General features: G+C 48.7%; 5 protein-coding genes across 5 annotated transcripts, besides 16 other annotated features; 4 read left to right on the top strand and 1 right to left on the bottom strand.

Moving 5' to 3' along the window:
* Nucleotides 1–831: 831 nt before the first annotated feature.
* PVX_091475 (hypothetical protein) lies at nucleotides 832–3077 on the top strand. The gene is made up of 8 exons (XM_001615236.1): nucleotides 832–912; nucleotides 1061–1221; nucleotides 1772–1877; nucleotides 1991–2072; nucleotides 2197–2280; nucleotides 2405–2545; nucleotides 2705–2762; nucleotides 2924–3077. The coding sequence occupies exons 2-8, from the start codon at nucleotides 1167–1169 to the stop codon at nucleotides 3031–3033; spliced, it is 636 nt and encodes a 211-aa protein (XP_001615286.1). The 5' UTR covers nucleotides 832–912; nucleotides 1061–1166; the 3' UTR covers nucleotides 3034–3077.
* Nucleotides 2724–2752: a microsatellite.
* A 691-nt stretch (nucleotides 3078–3768) lies between the features above and the next one.
* Nucleotides 3769–3791: a microsatellite.
* Nucleotides 3792–7498: 3707 nt separating this feature from the next.
* On the top strand, nucleotides 7499–10736 carry PVX_091470 (heat shock protein 101, putative; the record flags this gene model as incomplete). The annotated part of the gene is made up of 4 exons (XM_001615235.1): nucleotides 7499–7594; nucleotides 7740–7863; nucleotides 8079–8167; nucleotides 8328–10736. Coding segments are annotated over 4 exons (2718 nt in total), but the record flags the coding sequence as incomplete, so codon positions are not given.
* Nucleotides 9654–9682: a microsatellite.
* Nucleotides 10312–10331: a microsatellite.
* Nucleotides 10586–10615: a microsatellite.
* Nucleotides 10737–10771: 35 nt separating the features above from the next.
* Nucleotides 10772–10891: a microsatellite.
* Nucleotides 10835–10892: a microsatellite.
* Nucleotides 10893–11739: 847 nt separating this feature from the next.
* Nucleotides 11740–11759: a microsatellite.
* A 1101-nt stretch (nucleotides 11760–12860) lies between these two features.
* Nucleotides 12861–12902: a microsatellite.
* A 654-nt stretch (nucleotides 12903–13556) lies between these two features.
* Nucleotides 13557–13579: a microsatellite.
* Nucleotides 13580–13998: 419 nt separating this feature from the next.
* Nucleotides 13999–14021: a microsatellite.
* Nucleotides 14022–14041: a microsatellite.
* Nucleotides 14042–14138: 97 nt separating this feature from the next.
* Nucleotides 14139–14227: a microsatellite.
* Nucleotides 14228–14298: 71 nt separating this feature from the next.
* Nucleotides 14299–14387: a microsatellite.
* A 367-nt stretch (nucleotides 14388–14754) lies between these two features.
* PVX_091465 (cathepsin C precursor, putative) lies at nucleotides 14755–16827 on the top strand (the record flags this gene model as incomplete). Its single annotated transcript, XM_001615234.1, has 1 exon — nucleotides 14755–16827. One exon carries the CDS (start codon nucleotides 14755–14757, stop codon nucleotides 16825–16827), a length of 2073 nt encoding a protein of 690 aa, XP_001615284.1.
* Nucleotides 15642–15682: a microsatellite.
* A 1138-nt stretch (nucleotides 16828–17965) lies between the features above and the next one.
* PVX_091460 (oligosacharyl transferase STT3 subunit, putative) lies at nucleotides 17966–20585 on the top strand (the record flags this gene model as incomplete). Its single annotated transcript, XM_001615233.1, has 3 exons — nucleotides 17966–18082; nucleotides 18213–19070; nucleotides 19161–20585. The coding sequence occupies 3 exons, from the start codon at nucleotides 17966–17968 to the stop codon at nucleotides 20583–20585; spliced, it is 2400 nt and encodes a 799-aa protein (XP_001615283.1).
* Nucleotides 20102–20264: a microsatellite.
* Nucleotides 20586–21256: 671 nt separating the features above from the next.
* PVX_091455 (hypothetical protein, conserved) lies at nucleotides 21257–22612 on the bottom strand (the record flags this gene model as incomplete). Its single annotated transcript, XM_001615232.1, has 1 exon — nucleotides 21257–22612. The coding sequence occupies one exon, from the start codon at nucleotides 22610–22612 to the stop codon at nucleotides 21257–21259; it is 1356 nt and encodes a 451-aa protein (XP_001615282.1).
* Nucleotides 22613–23230: the final 618 nt, after the last annotated feature.

The raw sequence follows: 23230 nt of genomic DNA, 5'->3' as shown, positions 1-23230 counted from the left end.
ACATGCAGGCAAATGCAGTAATTTATAGGAATGCGATCGTGACGGATGACCTGTTGTTGGGGAATTACGTGGATGTGTTCCCCATGAAGTCCCCAAGCGCGCACAAAGGAAAAAAAAGCAGCGAAATGGCAGGGGAGCGGTACATAATCTGCACAGAAACTACATAGAAGCTGCGTGTAAGCACAACGGCGCTTTGAAAAAAGAAAAGGAGGCACAGTTACATGCCCTGCGACTTGCGAATATTTTAAAAGCTTTCTTTTTCCCCCCTTTCGCAACTGTTTAGACAGAATTGTACGTTTAATGATGACTGCCACGGCGAGCAGGTAGCCAAAAAAAAAGAGGAGAAAAAAAAAAAAAAAATATGAACAAGTCAGGCGGAAATGCTTCAATTGGGCGTGTCTAAATGGCGAGTGTGTAAAATCGACGTGCAAAATCGCGCCAAGGAGTGTCAAATGGACAAATAACGCACATGAATGGGTCAGGTGAAAATGGCCAAAGTGGACACAAAAAAAAAAAAAAAAAAAACGTACGAAAAAACGTACGAAAAAACGTACGAAAAATCATACGATCAAATTGTGCGAACAAATCGCGGGAAAAAACCATACGAACAAATCGCGGGAAAAAACCATACGAACAAATCGCGCGAAAAAACCATACGAACAAATCGCGGGAAAAAACCATACGAACAAATCGCGCGAAAAAACCATACGAACAAATCGCGCGAAAAAACCATACGAGCAAATCTCACAACATTATACTGATGTACAAAATGGTGCCCCCACATTTGCGTTAAAACAAAAAAAAAAAAAAAAAACTGAATGACAGTTAAGCAGAACAACGCGTGGAAACTGGCTACATAAAAAAAAGTCACAAACAAATTTGATTATACCTTCAAAACGCATCTTTTGAGGGGTAACAATTTTTGCGCGCCCTCGAAATGGGGCAACTCGCGCGTAAATATGCGTAAATATGCGCAAAATGAATGTACATATATATATGTACACACACTTGTGTACGACCGCCCCCGCTTCAACCTGTCCAACTGCCTCTCCCCCCCCAGCTGCAACCCCGCCACGCCATTTGGAAAAAACTGCTTGCGCGCATTCGCCGCGATCCTCTGAGGAACCACACGAACGGGAAACCCGCGCCGAAACTTGTTTTTTAAAATGTCATACAACAAGAATTATGGAGGACAGTTCATGGGGCTTCGTCCAACGGGAGGTAAGGCGACCGGAAGGCAACCATCGTGGCATCCATCGAGGCAGCACTCGGCTCAGATGCTCATCACACGTGTACTACATATGTACATTTGCATATGAACAGAACGCAGCGCGAACGTGTGCGGGGAGGGGGAGCGCGCTCCGAGGGCCCCCTGTAGAGAGAGCGTGCAGAGAAATAATACGGGGAAGTTACACACCATAGAGTAACGGCGATGCGGACCAGAAGTGGCATGTTCCCTTCCCTATCTATTTCTTCAACATATGGTGAAGCTACACATCCTTTGGGAAGTTACGCCGAGGTGTGTCCCTTCTGGAAGTACTCATACAGGATGTTTAGCCCCTCAATTTGGTGTAGCCTCCAAAGGGTGTTTTCAGCCTAGCTCGGCTCGCCTCCTCCCCCCGCAGAAGATAGATACGCTTCCCATTATGGTTGCCACTGCAGAGAGTGATGGTTCAGCGTGGCGCTGAGTGTAAATTGTGGAGGACGTTGGCAATCCTTTCTCCTCCTTCATAAGCACATTTTTCCACCCCCTCCTCCTTCCCCCATTTAGATAAAAACAACCAGAACAAGATGACAGGAGAGGCGTTAAAAAAGATATTTAAAAAAGAGGAAAGGAAGGATGCCTACAAAGTCATTTTCGTCCTTTCAGAATTGAGGTATTTTTAAGAAAGCCTCGAGATGATGCAGAGAGGGAGGGGAGGCGCTTCCCCAGTGGGTGTTTCTTCTATGTGGCCCTGTTTTACTTTACTTTGCTTCCCTTTTTTTTTAGAGGAATAAACCTACCGGAGGTGGAGAATGGAGACATATACTTCTTCTGCACGGCGATTTTCGACAACGACGATGTGCGGACGGTAAGACTGGGGGGGATGGTCAGAGAGGTGCCATGCAGCGATTCTTCTTTCATCCCAGGAGAGGCCTCTTCACCTTTTTTTTTTTTTTTTTTTTTTTTTTTTTTTTCCTTTTTTCCCTGTGCAGTCCATGTCGAGGTCCAACTACAACTCCTCCTTCGTCCGAGGGCAGTACATCCTGGAGGCCTACTCGCTTGAGTTCAACGAGGAGGTAGGGCTGTGCACGCGGGTCTCGCCAGACGGAAGCGCGCACCATTGCATATGTTTGTGTGTTTGCAACTTCTTCCTGTGCACAGGGGTATATTATTCTCTGCACATTTGACCGCTTCCCCCAGATTGTCCTAAAAATCCCCGAGGAGGCCAACTTCGCACGAGTCTACGTGTCCTACCTGACCGTCACAGATGAAAACGGCACGAGAAATATAAAGCTGGAAGGAATAGGCTACACGGACCCGTTTAAGCTGACTGAATGTCATGTGAGGAAGAGGAGCGAGCGGCGGGAGCGCCAAGCGGGAGGTCCAAGCGGGAGGTCCAAGCGGTGGCCCCCAGCAGGAGCCGCTGGTCCCTTTTTTATTTTTTTTTGCCCACCACGCTTCACTTCGTTACACTGTTTTGTGTTTTTTTTCCTCCTTCAGATTTACCCCTACGCGAGGTGCAAGCTGAACACGGCAATAGGAGCGGAGGAGACGAAAGGTAGGCCTTAAAGAGGTCCCGCAGGTCGGCCGCCCACGGTGGATAAGCGAGCCGATGGGTGGCACTGATAGGTGCGGTGAAGCTGGCCCATGCACGCACACACACTAACATACACACATACACTCGCGCGGAACGCACGCCACTCCCCTTCCACCACTCAGCATCCCTCCGAATGTGCGTCAAGTGCGTCGACAGCGGCCACCCCTCAGTGATAAAGGAGACTCAAGAATTCAATGTCATCGATCAGTTTAGAAGCCTGTGCACGGAGTGAACCGCGCTTCGTTTTGTTCTGTTTTGTTTTGTTTTTTTTTGTTTTTTTTTCTTTCTTTTTTTTCTTTTTCTTTTTTTTTTGTGTGGGGGAATCCCCTTGGAGGAGTATCAAACATGTACGTAATACTTTGGAGAGTAACAAACAGCTGGAGGTGCCATTAGCTTATAGGTTTGCAACAAAAAAAGGAGCGCTGCTTGGCCCACTCTTATGGGCAGTCCTCTCTGCGGGCGCTTCAAAGGACGGCAGCTTCTAACTCGCCGCATCCGACGTTTAACCTAATTGGTGTTATTTTAAATTTTACTATCTTTTTAAAAAACTATTTTTTTTTTTTTTTTCCTTTTTTTTGCCGCTTTGACGTTTCTCCCTTTTCACTTTGATTCGTTTTTGTTTTTTTTTACTTTTTCAATTTGACTCTGTCCGGCTCATTTCGCCCGCTTTGTTTTTGTCCTTCGTCGCGTTTACGCGTTTAAGCGTTTACGCATTTACGCGTTTACGCGTTTATCGCGTTTTCCGGTTGGCCTAGTAGACCTTTCCGCCGCTTGCCCCCTCCTAACGAGTGGAGGAGATGCTATGGCAGAGCAGCGGCGATGTCGCGCGCTCATGTTTGTTCTGCCATCTGGCTTTGCGCTTTCACCCCTCCATCGCTTCTCCATTGTGGGATTGCCCCAAAGGTGCCGCACAGCCATTTTCACATTCCCGCTTTCTTTCTTTTCTCCGCACTTTTTAATTCCCTTTATCCGCAGACGCGTTCGCTTCAATTCGGCACATGTCAGCGGCTGTGCAAATATGGCCCCGCCGAATTGGGTTTGCCTTTTCCCCTGGCGGACGGACGGAGAGAAGCGGCTTTAAAAGGAGGCACTCGGAAGAGAGTCTACCAGCACACAAGGGGTGGTACACTGGTGTGTCAAACTGGGGATGTTTTCTTAACGGGGGGTGCGATGCCAAAGAAAAAGGAGCACCCCCAGTGGCAGCAGGGGTAGCGCCGTGAAACAGGATAGCCGAGTGGCGGCAATACTGTTGCCAGGTTAACGCTAACAGGTTAAAGCTAACAGCTTCGGCGAAGAAGAGAGTTCACACAGGGGCGTCCCTCCCAGTGAGCAACTCGCAGCGTTTGCCTTTACGCAGCCATTTTTTTACCCAATATAGCTCAGGAAGAATTGCGACTGTTTGAGTGTGTTTCCCTTTTTTTTTTTAACTGAAAAAGTTTGCCTCCTCTGTGTAGTTAGTTGCATGAAGGAGGGTCACCCATCCGTCGTATTGTATAATTTGTTTTTACTTTTTATTTTTATTTATTTTTTTTTTTTTGCAATTGAGCGGGGATCCCACACTAGTCGTACAGAAGTCGTTTCCCCTATGGCTGAGTTGCCCACACTCACGTAAATTTATTTGTGTAGTTATACCGTTAGGGTCACGTCGGAGGGGCGAAGCGCGGTGAGCGAAGCGCGGCGAATGACTTGTTTCTGCTTCTTTTTTTTACTCCTTTTATTAGTTCTTTTATTAGTTCTTTTATTAGTTCTTTTATTAGTTCTTTTATTAGTTCTTTTATTAGTTCTTTTATTAGTTCTTTTATTACTCCTTTTATTAATCCTTTTATTAATCCTTTTATTAATCCTTTTATTAATCCTTTTATTAATCCTTTTTATTACTTTTTTTTTTTTTTTTTTGACACCTCTCAATGGTGCGGAGCTGCCGAAAGCGCTGTTTTCACCCGGTTGGCTAAACTTTCTAAGCATGTTATTTACCTCCATTTTATGTAAACGTAACGCCTACCCTTTGTGTGTATATAACCTACTTGGCACGGGTATATATATACATCTATCAATCCGCCCATCCATCCTCCCACCGCTTGAAAGTTTGCCCTCCTCCCCTACCACGCGCGGGCGTGCGTGCACTGCGCCAAGCGGGTTCTGCGATTTAGCGCCCATCGAATTTTTTCTTTTTTTTTTTTGGTGCTTCCGCGCGGCGGCAGCGGGGGCAGCGGCGTCAACGACACTGTGCGAATGGTACTGCGCCGCGTCACTTTGCCAACATCACTTTGTCAGTCACCATCGTGATTCACTTTTTTTTTTTTTTTTTTTTTTTTTTTCTCAGCCCCCGCAATGTTGCCAGCGCGACGAGTCGACAGCCAGCCGCGCGACCGCCAACTGCAAGCCGCAACGCGAACCGCAAACCGCAAACGGCAAACTGCAAACCGCAAACGGTAAACCGCAAACGGCAAACCGCAAACGGCAAACTGCAAACCGCAAACGGTAAACCGCAAACGGCAAACCGCAAACGGCAAACTGCAAACCGCAAACGGTAAACCGCAAACGGCAAACTGCAAACCGCAAACGGCAAACTGCAAACCGCAAACGGCAAACTGCAAACCGCAAACGGCAAACTGCAAACCGCAAACGGCAAACGGTAAACCGCAAACGACAAACCGCCGCTTCGCAGCTTCGCAGCTTCACAGCTTCGCTTCGCCACCGTTTCACTGCCATCGCATCACCATTTTGCAACTGCGCGCTCCCCCCCTCCTGAACTTGTCACTTTTCTGGAGTTCGAAACGGCAGCTCTCGCATCATCGCTATAAAAAATAACCCTTTTTCCATAGCGTAAATTTTTTTTTTTTTTTTTTTTTCTTTTCGCACTTGTATACATATAGGCAAATATATACGCGTGACACATGAACTGAACGTAATTACCAAATTTACCAAAAAAAAGAATCGCGAGTCCACCAACAAGTTATAGTGTTAACGCAACACGTTGTGTTTTCCTCAAAAACATAATCACCGTTTTGCGCGAAAGAAGCGCGAGGGCATAGGGGCTGTTTCATATGTATTTAAAAGTACACGCCTGTACTTTTTTTTATATATGTACGCTTCATGTGCCCGTGCCATTTTTTTTTTTTTGCGCCTTCGCAAGATTTATAGTACCTACATGAGTGAACAGTGTATTTGCATGTACCCCTTCGCCTCCCTGGTCGCTTGGCGTGGCTGACTCGGCCCCCCGCTCTGCGTTGCCGTTTTGATTCTCCACTTGATGAGTCGAGTCAGTTGATGAGTCACTTGATGGGTCACTTGATGAGTCACTTGATGGGTCACTTGATGAGTCGAGTCACTTGATGAGCCATTTGATGAGTCGAGTCACTTGATGAGCCACTTGATGCGCCACGCTTATGCGCCACTTCATTTCCCCCTCTTCTTACTTCCCTCGTTTTGCCCCTCCCCCCGCGTGGCGACTCATCAGCTATGAATTCCCCGCGCTGCCATTTTAAAGAAAAAAAAAAATAATTGCTTCGCCTCCCCCCCCCCGCTGTTACGCATAAGTGAGATTTTGGGGCCTCCATGTAGACACCTCTCTCCCACGTGCCGTTTTTCGTCCCCTTCCTTTTTTTGTGATGTGTGTGTGCGTGCACTCTCCTGCTTGCGTACAAGTCCGCACGGGTGTGTTTTTGTGTTTCCCTCTGCTGCACACGCGTCAGCGCGTAGCAGTGCGTAGCGGCGCGTAGCATCGTGTAGCATCGTGCAGCATCGTGTAGCAGCGCGCATGTGCTTATTTCATCATTCACGTCGCTGTGCACTTCGCCGTTCATTTTGACGTCTCTTTCCATTCCTTCCTATTTTACCCTCGTGCAGCCGCACACGATTGCAAGCCAACTTTGGCGCCTGCCCTCCATACCTGTGTGATGGCCTGCGAACCCCAATTTTGATTCCTCCCCCTCTCTCTTGTCGTGCAGATACATTTAGCAGCCTAGCCACGCACGGCCCTGGTATGAAGTGCACATGTTTATAGGAAGCACTCCTTTTTGCCCACCGTAGAGATATAAGGCCACGAGTGCGTTGGTCATCGCCGTCGCGCGTGTAGTTTCTGCATAATGCCAAAGTGGCACCTTTAACTACATGCGGCGGACCGAGTGAGCCCACTGTGTGTACATACACGTAGGAGCAGAGCAGACGCGCGAGAAGAAGGGGCCAGGGGCACAGAGGAAGCGGCGCAGCGAGAGAGCGAAAATGACTCCGTGAGTTTGCCATTCGCATTCGCAATTTCGCAATCTCGCCATACTATTTTATTATTTTTTTTTATTTTTTTGGTAGCCGCATTCGCTCCCCCTCGTTTTTGTGTTCAAAACCCCCGCTGCAGTCACGTGTGCGTGCGTGTCTGCCACCCCACATCCAACCGTGCAGCTCCCCGCGGGGGTGCATATCCCCTTTTACATAATTCGCCTAATTAAATAATTCATCCAGTTAAGAGGCCCTCCTACGGAGGTTCCCGTCTGCACGTCGTTTTTTTTACCTTTTCAAGTATACTTCTTACCCATTGGGAGGAGAAGCCCCCCCTTGTGAATGCTCCTTCCCTTTGCGCCTAACCCACTACTCAGTAGCGAGTGGGTAGCGTCAGAAGAAAGCGAAGCAGAGCTTTCCCATCCCTCAAGTATACACAACCCTCCCCTAATTTCTCCTTTCCACTTTGACTGTGTGCAAAAATGGCGAGGCGCGCTTTCATTTGGTGCCTCTATTTGATAGCTTTGTTTTTTCTGTGGAAGAATGAATTGGCCTCCTGTTCGGTGAACAACCAGGGGGTAAGTGCGCGCGGTGGGCCTGCTCAGTTTGCCACCAACTCACGTTTGATGGGGAGCGGCCATCCGTTCGTTCGTATCTGCTTTCCCCCCCCTGCCTCTTTCGAAGCGTAGTAAATTTGCCCCCCCTTCACCTCCCCCCCCGCAGAAGGAGAACTACCTGAACAGAACGATCAACATTTTAAACGCCGGAAAGAATGTGGCCAAGCGATACGGGCACAGCCAGCTGAAGCCCGTGCACATCCTCAGCGCCCTCGCCAAGAGCGACTACGGTAGGAGGGAGAGCGAAGCGAGAAGCGAAGCGATGAGAGGAGAGCGAAGCAAATCGCCTACGAATCGCTCGCCAAATCGCCTACGAATCGCTCGCCAAATCGCCTACGAATCGCTCGCCAAATCGCCTACGAATCGCTCGCCAAATCGCCTACGAATCGCCTGGCCACACTCACTGCCGCGCACCCCCTCCTTACTTTCCCCTTCCCCCCCGTAGGATCCAACCTGCTGAAGGAGAACAGCGTCAATGCGAGCAACCTGAAGGAATACATAGACACTGCGCTGGAGCAGACCCGGGCCGGAGCGGTAGGCCGGAGCGGCGGAGGAGCGTCGTTAGCGGAGCGTCTCTCGAGTGCGCCCCGTGTGTAGAGGCGATCCAGCTGCTTCTCCCCACGTGTAGTGTCATCGTAAGTGCTTCCCCCCATTTAACTGCTCCTTCCCCTTTTCACCGCTTCCCCCCCTGCAGCCGCTCGACAACAAGAGCAAAATCGCCTACTCGGACGAGGTGAAGGAGGTGCTGGCCGAGGCGGAGGCGCTGGCGAGCAAGTACAAAAGCCAGAAGGTGGATGTGGAGCACCTGCTGAGCGGTCTGATGAACGACGAGCTGGTGAACGAGATTATGAATGAAGTGTACCTGACGGAGGAAGCCGTGAAAGGGATTATGAAGAGCAAATTTGAAAAAACAAAAAAGGATAAGGACGGAAAGTCAGGAGGGTTATACTTAGAGCAGTTCGGTTCGAATCTAAATGAGAAGGTGCGAAATGGAAAGTTACAAGGCATTTACGGAAGAGATGAGGAGATCCGAGCGGTGATAGAGTCCCTCTTAAGGTATAACAAGAACAGCCCCGTTCTGGTTGGTCAACCAGGTACCGGTAAAACGACCATTGTGGAGGGGCTAGTCTACAGAATTGAAAAGGGAGACGTGCCAAAGGAGCTTAGAGGATACACAGTCATTAGTTTAAACTTTAGGAAGTTCACCTCGGGTACTTCCTACAGAGGAGAGTTCGAAACGAGAATGAAAAATATCATTAAGGAGTTGAAAAATAAAAAAAATAAAATCATCATCTTCGTTGACGAAATACATCTGCTGTTGGGAGCGGGAAAAGCCGAGGGAGGAACGGACGCTGCCAATTTGTTGAAGCCGGTCCTCTCTAAGGGAGAAATCAAACTCATTGGAGCCACCACCATAGCGGAGTATAGGAAGTTTATTGAGAGCTGCTCCGCCTTCGAAAGAAGATTCGAAAAAATTCTAGTGGAGCCCCCCTCCGTGGAAAACACCATCAAGATATTAAGATCGCTCAAAAGCAAATACGAAAATTTCTATGGCATACATATTACCGACAAAGCGCTGGTCGCAGCTGCGAAGGTGTCCGACAGGTTTATAAAGGACCGTTTCCTGCCCGATAAGGCAATCGATTTGTTAAATAAAGCGTGCTCTTTCCTGCAAGTGCAACTCTCTGGGAAGCCACGTATCATCGATGTGACCGAGAGAGAGATCGAACGACTGGCCTACGAAATTAGCACCCTGGAGATGGACGTAGATAAAGTGTCCAAACGGAAATACAACAATTTAATAAAAGAGTTTGAAAATAAAAAGGAGCTACTGAAGAAGTACTACGAGGAGTATGTCATCTCTGGGGAGAGACTCAAGAGGAAGAAAGAAACAGAAAAGAGACTAAACGAATTGAAAGAGTTGGCACAAAATTATATTATTGCGAATAAGGAACCACCTATAGAATTGCAAAATAGTTTGAAGGAAGCTCAGGAAAAATACATGGACGTTTATAAAGAAACGCTAGCTTATGTAGAAGCCAAAACGCATAACGCTATGAATGTAGATGCAGTTTATCAGGAGCATGTCTCTTACATTTATTTGAGAGACTCCGGTATGCCACTCGGTTCTCTTTCTTTCGAATCATCCAAAGGGGCACTCAAACTGTATAACAGTCTCTCCAAATCGATCATCGGAAATGAGGACATCATCAAATCTCTTAGTGATGCAGTTGTGAAAGCGGCAACTGGTATGAAAGATCCAGAGAAGCCCATTGGAACGTTCTTATTCTTGGGACCCACTGGTGTAGGTAAAACGGAGCTAGCCAAAACGTTGGCAATTGAACTTTTCAGCTCGAAGGATAACCTCATTAGGGTGAATATGTCCGAATTTACCGAAGCGCATTCAGTGTCTAAGATAACGGGTAGCCCTCCAGGATACGTAGGATTTAGCGATTCTGGTCAGTTAACCGAAGCAGTGAGAGAGAGACCCCACTCCGTTGTTCTTTTCGACGAGTTAGAGAAGGCCCACCCAGATGTCTTCAAAGTGTTGCTCCAAATTTTAGGAGATGGTTATATCAACGACAATCACAGAAGAAACATCGATTTCTCAAACACCATCATTATTATGACATCCAATCTTGGTGCAGAGCTTTTTAAAAAGAAATTATTTTTCGATGCGAATAACTCGGATACCCCAGAATACAAAAGAGTGTTTGACGATTTAAGAATACAGCTCATTAAGAAATGTAAAAAAGTTTTTAAGCCAGAGTTTGTTAACAGAATAGATAAAATTGGTGTTTTCGAACCGCTCAGCAAGAAGAACCTACGTGAAATCGTCAAGTTGAGGTTTAAAAAGCTAGAGAAACGTTTAGAGGAAAAGAACATCCACGTGTCCGTTTCGGAAAAGGCAGTGGACTACATCATCGACCAGTCCTACGACCCCGAGCTGGGGGCCAGGCCAACTCTCATCTTCATCGAAAGTGTCATCATGACCAAATTCGCCATCATGTATTTGAAGAAGGAGTTGGTCGACGACATGGACGTCCACGTGGACTTCAACAAGGCCGCCAACAATTTGGTCATCAACCTGTCCACGGTGTGAGGAGCATCAGCGGAGCGTTAGCGGAGCGTTAGCGGAGCATTAGCGGAGCATCAGCGGAGCATTAGCGGAGCATTAGCGGAGCATTAGCGGAGCATCAGCGGAACAGTAACGGAGCATCAGCGGAACAGTAGCGGAGCATTAGCGAAACAGTAGCGAAACAGTAGCGGAGCATTAAGGAAGCGTTTATAGTGACAATAGCGAACCATTTGCTCGCCATTTTGCGGATTACTCTGCCTACCCCCCCTTTCTCCCGTCACTTCTCCTTCAGCCAGACGGCGCTGCGAACCAACCCGTTGCGCCCTCCTGCGGCGTGCGATTACCATGGGGGGGGGCGGTCGCCTGGGGCGAGGAAGGCGCGCTGAAGGGGGAGAAGTGGACGCGGTTAACGTGTAAAAATGGACGCCGCTAGCATGTAGAAGTGTTCGCCGCTAAATTGTAGAAATGACGTGGAGCCCGGACCGAGACCGAAGCCCATGCGGAAGAGGAAGCCATGCCGCCACCCCGTTTTGTGAATTTACTTCCTCCCAGTAACCCCCCCACCCCAGCAGCATTTTCATTCCCCGATGTTTGGCGCCAAACTTGATGTGCATTGCGTATGCGGCCCGCGAGGCCCAATTTTGCCAATTTGCCAGTTTCGCCAATTTGCCAATTTTGCCCATTTTACCAATTTTGCCATTTTACCACTATACCATTTTACCATTTTACCATCTTGCCCAGTTTCCTTTCCATTTGATAAGACGTGGGAGGCGTCCCCTTGTACCATATCCCTCCAGCCTGCATAGCCGTAAATTCTTTTCAAATTAATTCCATTGTTTACGTGTGTGGTGCGTGTGTGTGTGTTTGTGTAGCGTATGGTTCGTACCGAATGGTTGGTCTGTACCTACCCCTATATGTGCATGCGCATTGCACTTTTTTTTTTTTTTTTTTTTTTTTTCACCCAATGCTTTTTATAATTAATTCCTTCGTGCAGCTCTACGTATGTTTATATGTGCCCTCCCTGCGTATATTTTCTCTCCTTCATTTTTCATAGCCCTTTTTAAGTCTACACTATTTATTCATTTATTTACATGTGCCAAGTTTTGTTTTTCATGTCTTAATTCATTTTGTCCAACTTTTTACAAGTAAAAATTTTGACCCTTTTTAATTTTTGGAAATTTTTTTCAAAATGGACGCAGGTGAGTTGGGGGAGGCGATATCCTATTCCCCCTCCGAGGTACATATGTAATATGCCCCGATGAAGGGGAGTTGACGTCCCCGTTCGGGTGTTTCCTCTACGTTGTCATCGTTGAGCAGTGTTATAGGGGAATCACGCTGGTGTTACCGCTTTTTAGTGGCGGGGGGGATAAACCTCTGCCTGCACATTGTTCCCATTTCTCCCACCCAGTTTGGTTCAAATGTAGAGCGCTGTCTCTTTCACGGGTTGCATTGGCATGGATGCCGCAAAACAGTTATGTAGAGATCTGCACATGTGAGTGCTCATCACTGCGAAGTTACGCGGAACCGTTGCGCGCGGCCACTGGAGGGGGAGGAGGGAAGAAGTAGGAAGTAGGCGCTTTCCTGGATGCACTACGCACTTCCGTATAACTGATTAACCAAACAGGGGAAATTTTAAAAACCGCTTTGGAAGCAGACCAGATTGTGTGCAACAGTTTGTCGGAAGAACTACGCACCGCTTATTTCCCCCGTGGGCACCTTTTTTTGGCAAATCCCGCGCAGCGAAAAGGAGGAGAAAATGGAATGCCGTTGCTCTTTTCTTCATGCCGATGTGAGCACACGGACGGGAAACAACTGCCATCAATTTGGCTATTCCTTCAACGGGCTGATTATACGGGGTGGAAAAGTTCGCCTTCCTTTTTCAAAGGTGAACGCGAAATTGCCGTGGTCGCTGTTCCCACCCATCGTGCGAAAGGGGACAGCTTCCTTTTCTTTTCCGCAAACGTTTGATAAAAGTCGTCACAGCTGTTTTGGTTAGCGCATGTACATGTTTATGTTTACGCTTTTTTTTTTTTTTTTTTTTTTTCCAAATTGCCTGACCTGTTAAGGCTACTTTTGCCCACTTTACAGCTGAAGGCATTTCCGCACGGGGGGAAAACAGCTCCAAAGGGGAAAGCAGCCGCGACCCACTCATCACTCCTTTTTGCGCAAATAGCAGAAACGAATAACAAAAAATGGAAGGACAAAACGTACGCCTAAAATGGTGAACCTTTTTCCCCCACTTTGTTTCATATACTTTGTAACACAATCAAATTTTACAATTCGCTTTGGAAATTTAAAAAATTTGCAAATTTTCAAGTGGAAAAAAAAGCTTTTTTTTTTTTTTTAAGTAGCTAGCTAAAATGTTTTACACCCCCTTCGCTCTATAGAGGGGTAACACTGCGCGCAAGAAGGGGCACAAAAAAAAGGAAAAAAAATTGGCAAAAAAGTCGCAAATGGGCAAACAAAAAAAGCGCAACAAAAGGAACAAAATTGGACTCACGTTTTTGTTCTTCCCTTCCTGCCTTGCGCCAAATGAGGTAAATCTGAGCGAATGACCAGCGCGCACTCAAGCGGGCGAGCGAGCGAACGGGCGAACATGCATGTGTCAGCGTTGTCAATTCATTCGCACAACTTGTACTGCAACGTTCTCCTTCCAAGTATTTTTCCTCCCCCTTTTTCATCCATTCGTTCGTTCATTCATTCATTCGTTCGTTTATTCATTCCTTTTTGCTTTTTGCTTTTTCCTTTTCGTTTTTTCATTTTTCCGCCATAGTGACGTGCGCGAAAATATGCGGCAGATGCGGAGTCACCCAACCAGGCGTACACGTGCCTTGACGTTACTTTTTTTTTCCGTTGGGGAAATTGGCGAAATTGGCAACTAGCAAAATTAGCAATTGGCAAAATTGGCAAATTTGGCAAAATTAAGCTCCCGAGCTCTCCCCCGTTGTTGCTGCTTTTTTTTTTTTTTTTCCCGTAATGGAACGAAGCACGTAAGTGTTGTCAAACATATGCAATTATATAAACGTTTAAAAAAAAAAAAAAAAACGGCACGTGGCAGGCAGAAGCCCATAATGCTTATTTTCACCATTTATGTTATTTCCATTTTAATTTATTTTTTTTTTTTTTTACTGATTAATTGCCAAATGAGAAATTTAACTGACTGATTTCTCCCCACGCCTGTTCGCAAGTTTGTAAGAAAAGAACTCCTGTACGAGCCATTTCGATGAAAAATAAAATCACGCAGAAAAAGAAAATCTGATCGAAGGAACGCGAACCCACGCGCCTGCGAGTTTTGCGTGATGACCCCCCATATACTTTGTAAAGCAGTAGAGAGAGAGGGTCATTCTGATGCACGTATTTTATTTTTCCCTTTTTTATGCCGTCGTATGAACGTTCATGCGAGCGGCTGGGAGCATAAATTGTACATCCAACTTTACCATTCGGAGCGCCGCGCATAAACGGGCTTCACCTGTAGGACCGTAGAGATATCGAAGCACCGACGTGTTGTACATTATGCGGTAGGTATTTTATTTGCATATACTCGCAAATACTTTTGTTATATTCGCATATGACCATATAGGGGACAACCCCCTTTCCTTGTATGCGCCGCTCCGTAGGAGAGATATTTTTATCTCCCCCCCCTTTCGCCGAAAGCGACTGATTTAACGAAATTTTAATGAAAAAAATTAATATAGAAGTGGCTACCCCTTTTTTATTTTTTTTTTTTTTTTTGTGCCACTAAATTGGATTTATTTTTTCTTTTTAATTTTCTCCAGCGAAGCTTTTTTTTTATTTACTTTATTTTACTTATTTTTATTTTATTTTATTTTTTTTTTTTTGTACAACCCTCAGCGAGAACATCGCGACGCGGCATTTTGTAGTACGTCCCCGTCGCGAAGTTATCTCTTGCCCCTTGCACATGCATACCTCCCGTACGTGTTTGTTTGTTTATTCTTGATTTGAGTAAACCCCACATGTACGTTTGCCCCTGATTGGCTAGCTAAAACCGATCCGTTTCTTTTCCCCTCGCGCTGTCTTAAAAATGAGAAGAGCAAAGAACCTGTTAAGCTTCGGCTTAATTTTTCTGCATGCCCTGTATGTGAACCTCACCGTGGCGGATCTCCCAACCCATGTGGAGATAAGAAATTTGGTGGGGAAGTGGAAGATCCAGAGGACCCAAACATCTCCAAAGATAACCACCTGTGGATCCAGCCAGCCGAACAACAACATTTTTAATGTAAAAATTACCGACTATAAGAAGTACCTGTTGGACAACCACTATAAGTTTACGTCCGAATTGTATGTCATCCTGTCCGACGATTTTGTGTTGTATGGAGATATGCACGACACGACTGGCAATGAACACCGCAAGAATTGGAAGGTCCTAGTTGTGTACGACGAGCATAAGAGGAAGATAGGCACCTGGACCACCATTTGTGATGAGGGATTTGAAATCAGGTTAGGAAATGAAACGTACACTGCTTTGATGCATTATGAGCCCACTGGCAAGTGTGGAGAGGCGAAGGAGGACGACGCGACGGATTCTAATGGAGAGACGGAGTGCTACGTCACCAATTATAACAAGATAAGATTCGGCTGGGTGGATATCTCCAACACGAAGGATGAGAAATTGTACGGCTGCTTCTACGCGGAGAGGTACCGCGTGTCAGATGAGCCTGCAAGCGCAGTGGAGGTGAGCCACAACTTTGCCAAGGAAACTACCGCCAACAGCAGTGTCCTGAAGGTGCACAACTTTTTGTACCCCCCGCCCTCCGCCTCGACCTCGAGCAGCAGCGACAAGCCGACCTTCACCAAGAGGAAGAACATGCAAATCGACCAGAACAGCGAGCTCTATTGGCACAAGATGAAGCACCACGGGAAGAAGAAGCCCATAACGAAGGCCATGATCATGAATGCCAAGCAGAGGTATGCCTGCCCATGCAATAAGGACGAGCACGTGCAGAATGAGGTGAACGATGGGGATAACCCGGACCAGCCGGTGTCGCCAGTCTCCCCCGTCTCGCTGATGCAGCTGGGCGCCGGCAGCGGGGAGGACGGGACGAACGAAATGGACCTGGAGAACTACGAAGACACGGAGAAGGCCCCCCACCGGGAACTCGAAATTGACGAGCTGCCGAAGAACTTCACCTGGGGAGACCCCTTTAATAACAACACGAGGGAGTACGACGTGACAAATCAGCTTCTCTGTGGCTCGTGCTACATCGCCTCGCAGATGTATGTGTTTAAGAGAAGAATAGAAATTGGGCTGACCAAAAATTTGGACAAAAAATACCTGAACAATTTCGACGACCTGTTGTCCATACAAACGGTCCTTTCATGTTCCTTCTACGATCAGGGGTGCAATGGGGGCTACCCCTACCTGGTGTCTAAGATGGCCAAGCTGCAGGGTATCCCCCTGGATAAGGTGTTCCCCTACACGGCCACGGCGGAGACCTGTCCCTACCCTGTGGACCAGGCTGGCCCGATGACGACTCCTGCCCCGGGCGCTGCCAACAGGGGTAGCGGTAGCGCGAAGCCGTTGAACAACTTGAGGCAGATAAACGCAGTGATATTTGGCAAGCGAACCACCAACGACATGCACGAACACTTTGAAAGTCCCATAAGTGACGACCCAGACAAGTGGTACGCAAAGGACTATAACTACATCGGGGGCTGCTACGGATGCAATCAGTGCAATGGAGAAAAGATTATGATGAACGAAATTTTTAGAAACGGACCCATCGTTGCTTCTTTTGAGGCTTCACCAGATTTCTACGAATACGCTGATGGGGTTTACTACGTGGAGGACTTCCCCCACGCCAGGAGGTGCACTGTGGACGACACCAAGAGTAACTTCGTATACAACATCACGGGGTGGGAGAAAGTGAACCACGCCATTGTGCTCGTCGGGTGGGGAGAGGAAGAAATCGATGGCGCTCTCTACAAATTCTGGATCGGGCGAAACAGCTGGGGAAAGACTTGGGGCAAGGAGGGCTACTTTAAGATAATCCGGGGCGTCAACTTCAGCGGCATCGAGAGCCAGTCGCTCTTCATCGAGCCGGACTTTACTCGCGGCGCGGGCAAGATCCTGCTGGAGAAGCTCCGAAACGAGTGAGCGCAGCGGTAAACACGCGGAAGCGTAAGGCAAACATGCGCGGAAGCGTAAGGCAAACATGCGCGGAAGCGTAAGGTAAACACACACGTAAGTGTACGCACAAACACACGCTTACGTGTAAGCCGCCCCTGCATCCGCGCCGCTGCTCCCCCGAGCGCACCCAATTTTTACGTGCCAGCTTTCAAACCGATACCGCCTCCGCGGCCTTGGAGCGTCTGCAGCTGCGTGGAGCGCTTTTTCAAATAAATTACTACCGACGCGCGCCACACCGTTGCAGACCCCTTTTTTTTTTTTTTTTTTTTTTTAAATGACATTCAACTTGTAATTAAATTTTTAAAGCGCCGCGTTTAATCGCATGGCATGTTGTACCTTCGCGTAGCGTTAGCGGGAGAGCCCCCAAGGGGGCACAGCACACACGACCAACCGCTGTTTGGGTATCTTATGGGCTGCCCCATTCGCTGCCACAACTTTGTTGCTTTCCCTCCGTGGGGGCACCGTTCCGTAGGGATAAATCCCCACGCAGGGGAGGGAGGGAGGGGAGGAAGTAAGTAAGGAAGAAAAAAATGACAAACTTGTTCACTTTACGACTCCACAGTTGATGCTCCAAAAAAAAAAAAGGGGAATACCCACACCGCACGCTGACAAGCGAAGGGGGAGAAAATGCCCTCCCCAGATTGGGACGCCCCATTCATGAAATTGCCCTGTTCAACATCCCCCCATTTTGTGCGTTTAGCTCCGAGGGGAAAAAAAAAAAAAAAAAAAAAAAAAGTCGATTGGAAGAGGATTGCACAACGAACTGCAGATATACCCTGCGAAAGCGATGCCATGCAATTGGGAAAGAGCTGAAGAGGTGGGAAGTGCTCCCAAATTTTAGTTCCTACCGCTTCTCCTGCTCACCAGCAGAGAGTGGAAAACGTTGAAGACGCAGAGAAGGGGAGCAACGAATTGTGTGGGCGGAGTAGCCTCCCCCCCGCTGCATAAGGAGAAAAAAAAGAAGCTAATTCAGCATAAAAGGAACGGCACCTCATTACATTGTGCCCATTTAGGGGCTACCATTTGGTGCCTCCCCCCCGGTGGAAGATCCCCTTCCATTTACCAATAGACCTATGCACACCGCTTGTCAGTGCCTCTCCTCACAATGGTTGAGAGCGAAACCCCCGCAGAGGGAGAGGAGCTGGGCGACCTGGGGCTGAAGCCCCGTTTCTTCCTAAACCGCCTCCTGCACGGGCTGTTCTGCAGCGGCGCCTTCCGCCAGGTGGGTGAGCGGCGCAGTGGCTCGTTGTGCCACCGGAGGGTCGTTTCCACGCCGCCCGTGATTCCCCACCGCGTTACCACCACGCCGCCAAGTCACCACATCACCGCTAACCCGCTTCCCCAACTTGCAGGCCCTGAAGGAGGGAAGGCGCAGCCGGCGGAAAGTGGAAATCCTCACCGTGCTGCTGATCGGGCTGCTGAGCTTCCTCCTGCGCCTCTTCTCAGTCACCCGAAATGAAGCAATCATACACGAGTTTGACCCGTACTTTAATTACAAGTTAACAAAAATTTTGAACGAAAATAATTTCTACCACTTTTGGAATTACTTTGATGCGAAGGCCTGGTTCCCCTTGGGGAGGACAACGGGGCAGACCTTATTCCCCGGCCTGATGTTGACGAGTCATTTTATATACAAAATTTGCAACAAGCTTGGGTTCCTAGTGGACATCAAGATGGTCTGCATCTACATTGGGCCCCTATTCAGCTGCTTAACGTGTGTAATGACGTACGTCCTCACAGTGGAGGTGTATCACTTTGGAGGGGCAGGGTTACTGGCAGCTCTCTTCGTTTGCATGTCTCCCTCCCATGTCTCCAGGACAGTTGCAGGATCGTATGACAATGAATCAATCGCCATCTTTCTGCTCCTCCTCTGTTTATACACCTGGATTAGGTGTCTGAAGAAGGGGACGCTCCTCTCAGCTCTGGTGTGCTCCCTCAGTACCTACTACATGGCTCTCTCATGGGGTGCCTACATCTACATTACCAATTCGATTAGCCTCTACATGCTGGTTATTCTCCTGCTGAAGCGGTGCGACTCAAAAAATTTGATCTCCTTTAATGTGTATTACGTATTAACAAGTATCCTTTGCCTGAACATCCCCTGTATTAATAGATCCGTTTTTGCAAGCATCGAGCACCTCGGGACGCATGCCATTTTTGTGTTAATCAATTTGTTCCTACTAGCCAGGCACGTGAGTGTCCTTCTGAAGGTAAACCAAGAGAAGTTTGAACGTACATTTGTACGTCTTACCTTTTTCTTTTTTTTTTTAATTTTTAAATTTTGGGTTTTTTCAAATAAGCTCTCATGGAATCATAGATCAAGAACGCTACTAGATCCTACTTATGCATCTAAGCACAATCCTATCGTTGCATCTATTTCTGAGCACCAGCCTACCACATGGTCTTCTTACTTTTTTGACGTGCACCTTGTTTTGATTTTTGTGCCCATTGGACTCTACGAGTGTATGAAGGAGCAAGCCACGAGGGGAGCCTTCTTCTTAGGCATTTTTTCCCTCCTCTGTTTGTACTTCTCCGCCCTTATGGTCAGACTGCTTTTGATATTCTCCCCCATTGCCAGTGTGTTGAGCGCCATAGGGTTGTCTTCCCTACTTAGCCGCTACGTGCGCTTTGTGCGCCTGCCCCCCAGCACGTTCCGGGCGTCTCTCCTCTTTGAGAGCGAGCTCCCCCGGGGGGACAGCCGCTCCTGCGAGGGCAGCTACACAGGGGAGGGGGACTACCCAGGGGAAGAGGACTACGCATGTGAAGGGGATTACCCAGGAGGAGAGGATTACACATGTGGAGAGGGTTACTCAGATGGAGGGGGCCACTCAGATGGGGGGGGCTGCAGCGGGCAGCTGGCTTCCGAGGAGAAGGCGCACCGGCGAGGGGAGGGCAGTCCCACCGACGGGGAGAGCGGCGCTGCCAACTCCGCCAGTGTGATGGCCGCCCCCCCTCCCGAGGAGCGGCTCATCAAGCTTCCCTTCAACCGAACGGAGAACACCGAGGTGTCGATCCTGACGAGCCTGTGCATCTTAACCCTGCTGGGCTACCTGGTAGTTCTGGCCATCCTGCACGCCACCTGGTGCTCCTCCATCGCCTACTCAGAGTCTAACATAACCTTTTACAGCCGAAATGAAAAGGGAGAGAGGTACATAAACGACGACGTGAGGCAGATGTACAAATGGATTCAGCAGAACACAAAGACAGATGCACGGATAGTGGCTTGGTGGGACTACGGCTACCAGTTGAGTGTCATGGGGGATAGAGTCACCTACGTAGATAACAACACGTGGAGCACTGCTCACATCGCCACAGTCGGGTTGATCCTCAGTGCAAATGAAAAACAAGCCTACGATTATGTGAAGGAGATGGATGCGAATTACGTCCTCGTGTCTTATGGGGGCTACTCGAAGAACTCTTCAGATGATCTTAACAAATTTCTGTGGATTCTTAAAATTACAAACCAACAGTTTAAGCATGTAAACCCACTGCTCTATTACTACCATGATCAGAACCACCCCCTGGGGAAGAACGCCACGTCCTTTATGTCGAGCAGCCTGCTCTACAGACTCTCCTACTTTAACGTGTCGAATGGGAAGGTCAGGGGGTATGACTACATAAGGAAGCTGGAGGTCCCGGAGGTCAGGGGGCTCCGCTACTTCGAGGAGGTCTTCACCTCCGACGTGTGGGGCTTCCGCTTGTACAGGGTTAGGGAGGACGTCTGAGGGGGGGAGGCGCGGCGAAGCGAGAAGAAGCGAAGCAGTGCGAAGCGAGAAGAAGCGTATCGCGAAGCGAAGCTAGCCTGGATCGACCCTTAGTATAGTGGCTCTCCTCAATTGTCTGCTCACCCATTTGGCCTCCTCCCGAATTGTCCTTTTTTTTTTTTATACGTTAACTGCCTTTCGTGAAGGCGCTTCCGCTGCATATTTCGCCGCTTCACACCGCGAAGTGCAGCCTCCCCCACGCGCAGCGCATACAGCTGCTGGGGGGGACGACCCATAAACAGGTGAGAACCCGCACGGGTTTAATTAACTTAACGGCTTTGTAACTGCGTTTTGTAAAAGACGGAAAAGGGGGGGCATGCATCAAGTCGCGGGTCCTTTGGCGAGGAGGACACCGCGGGGCAGCAAACAAACAGATGTGCACGCGTAAAGGGGGGGCGCGCCGCTAGATGGAGAAATGGCTAGCTGCAATGGGGAGGGGGGAGGAAGCGTAAGAGTGGCCTCCCTTTTCCCGCTCCCCCTCCAATTATCTTAAAAAAAACACTTAGCATGAGCGACCGCCACGACCGCCACGACCGCCACGACCGCCACGACCGCCACGACCGCCGCTACCACCGCTACCACCGCTACCACCGCTACCGCCGCCATCGCCGCCATCGCCGCCATCGCCGCCATCACCGCCTGCTCTTGAGCTTGTCGATCTTTTCCTCCTCGGGGAGGAGGGGGACGAGGGTGAGGGAGAAGAGGAGGAAGAAGCCGCAAATGAAAATGTACAAACTGAGATTTTCGAAATTGTAGCTGTCGATTTTGAGGAGGTAGGTGAGGAGGGAGGAGGTGCCCTTCTTTGTTAAGGAGCCCAAATTCTTGACGCTCAAAATGGTAGCAAAGACACTGGCCTCTAACCCAGGCTGGCATATATTAGCAGTCAAAATGAATAGCGGCAGGAGCTGTATTTCTGTTATGGCTTCGATTAGGAACCCCCCACTGAGGACAAAGAGCTCATTGGAAATACCAAAGTAGCTGTTGATTCTCTCTGTCAGTACGATCGGCGAGATGTACACGGGGAAGGATATGAGTGTGGTCAAGATGAGTGTCTTCTTCAGCCCTTGGTTTTTTAAAAACAAGCGGTAAACGATTATGCCAATGAGGGAGGCAATCCCGTAGGTGAGTCTCAAGGTACCCATAAAGGACGGCCTAAATCCCAACTTATTGGTGCAGAAGAAAAAAAAGGCATCGTCGTAATCCGGGCCAGACATATACACAAAGATGTAGAGAAAGGGTCCCAAGAAAATGGGCGTGTTAACAAACTTAACCAAATCGTGTAGCTGCGTGATTATACTCCTTTCGGACGTGTACTCCTTTTCCCTCAGGAAGAGACACGAAATTGATATGATGAGGGGGAAGAGAGAAGTGGCCATGAATATGTATTCCCTTGATAGTCTCTCTAGGAGGTACCCCGAAAAGTAGGCTACTGAAAGGCTGCCGATCGCTTTGGACGCTATAAACTCGGTCACTTTATTAGTTCCTTGCGAGTAGGTCTTTCCAATGGAACTCTCCACCACCAAGGCTTCCGCCACTGTCGTGCAGAATGAGGCACACAGGGAGATGAAGAAGAGGATGAGAGTAGCTTGGAATACAGACAGCTGTAAAAATGCTAAAGCCAAAAAATTTAGAGACTGAAATAGACTGAATAGGAACAAATAGGGCTTCCTCCTCATTCCGAAAATTGATACTGAGTCTGTAATCAGCGCTATGGCGGGCTTTAGAATGAAGGGGATGTAGGGGTACATCAGTATGAGGGACACTTGGTAGGGTGTTAAACGGAAATGGTCCTTAAATAGGTAGTATATGGCCAGAGATGCCAGGTGGGTCAGGCCGTCGGACAGACCCACCAGGTACACCACTATCTGCGTGAAATCCACGTGACGCTTCGCCTTCGAACTGATCAGCGGCAGCTCCTCTCCCTCCGCCTTCCCGCGCTCCACCACCGGGTCGATGCTCAGGAACGGGTTGTTCGACTTCTCTATCATGGCGGCGGGGAAGCGGCGGTAATGCGGTTGTAACGCGGTGGTGAGGAAGAGGCGGTGAAGCACTGTAATGGCGGGGAGGCGGCCCACTCCTGCGCAGGACACCGCTCAGACGTGCCTTCCGCTCCGCTTCGTCTTTCCCGCGCGGGGGGAGTACCTTTTCGTGGCGGCTATGTCAGAGGGGGGGGTCCACTTGGGGCCTACTCTGTGCGATCCACTTTGGTCCCGCGCTGTGCTTTCCACTTCGCTCCCACGCCGTGTTTTCCACTTTGGTCCCGCGCTGTATTTTCCACTTCGCTCCCACGCCGTGTTTTCCTCTTCGTCCTACTCAGTTGGTCCACTCCGGTGCAGCCCCAAGCAGCTCCCTCCGTGCTGCGCTCGCACCACGTCGCCGCGCGAAATGTAGTAGGGGGCGCGCGCGGCAAAGAGGGGCTTTATATCTGCGCTTTTAGCAAAATGACAGCCGCGCTGAGTACCATATGGCATTAACAAGGGGACAAAAAAAAAGAAAAAAAAGAAACGTATCACCAAACAGTAACTCAGAGTGGACATGGCCAGTTACACAATTTCGCGGATCTACCCGTTGGTGATGTACACTGCAGGCTGTTGCGGCCGCTGAAT

Source organism: Plasmodium vivax, chromosome 9 (genome assembly GCF_000002415.2).
Source record: "Plasmodium vivax chromosome 9, whole genome shotgun sequence".
In the NCBI taxonomy this organism is placed as follows: domain Eukaryota; phylum Apicomplexa; class Aconoidasida; order Haemosporida; family Plasmodiidae; genus Plasmodium; species Plasmodium vivax.
The sequence above is the reverse complement of the archived record's forward strand: the minus strand, read 5'-3'. Positions and strand labels throughout refer to the sequence as shown.

Excerpts from the sequence above, each read along its gene's own strand:
- PVX_091475 (XM_001615236.1), top strand. The coding sequence starts at position 1,167 with ATGTCATACAACAAGAATTATGGAGGACAGTTCATGGGGCTTCGTCCA. Across the intron at positions 1,222-1,771 it reads GGGGCTTCGTCCAACGGGAG|ATAAAAACAACCAGAACAAG; the intron begins GTAAGGCGACCG and ends TCCCCCATTTAG. Across the intron at positions 2,281-2,404 it reads CGCTTGAGTTCAACGAGGAG|ATTGTCCTAAAAATCCCCGA; the intron begins GTAGGGCTGTGC and ends CGCTTCCCCCAG.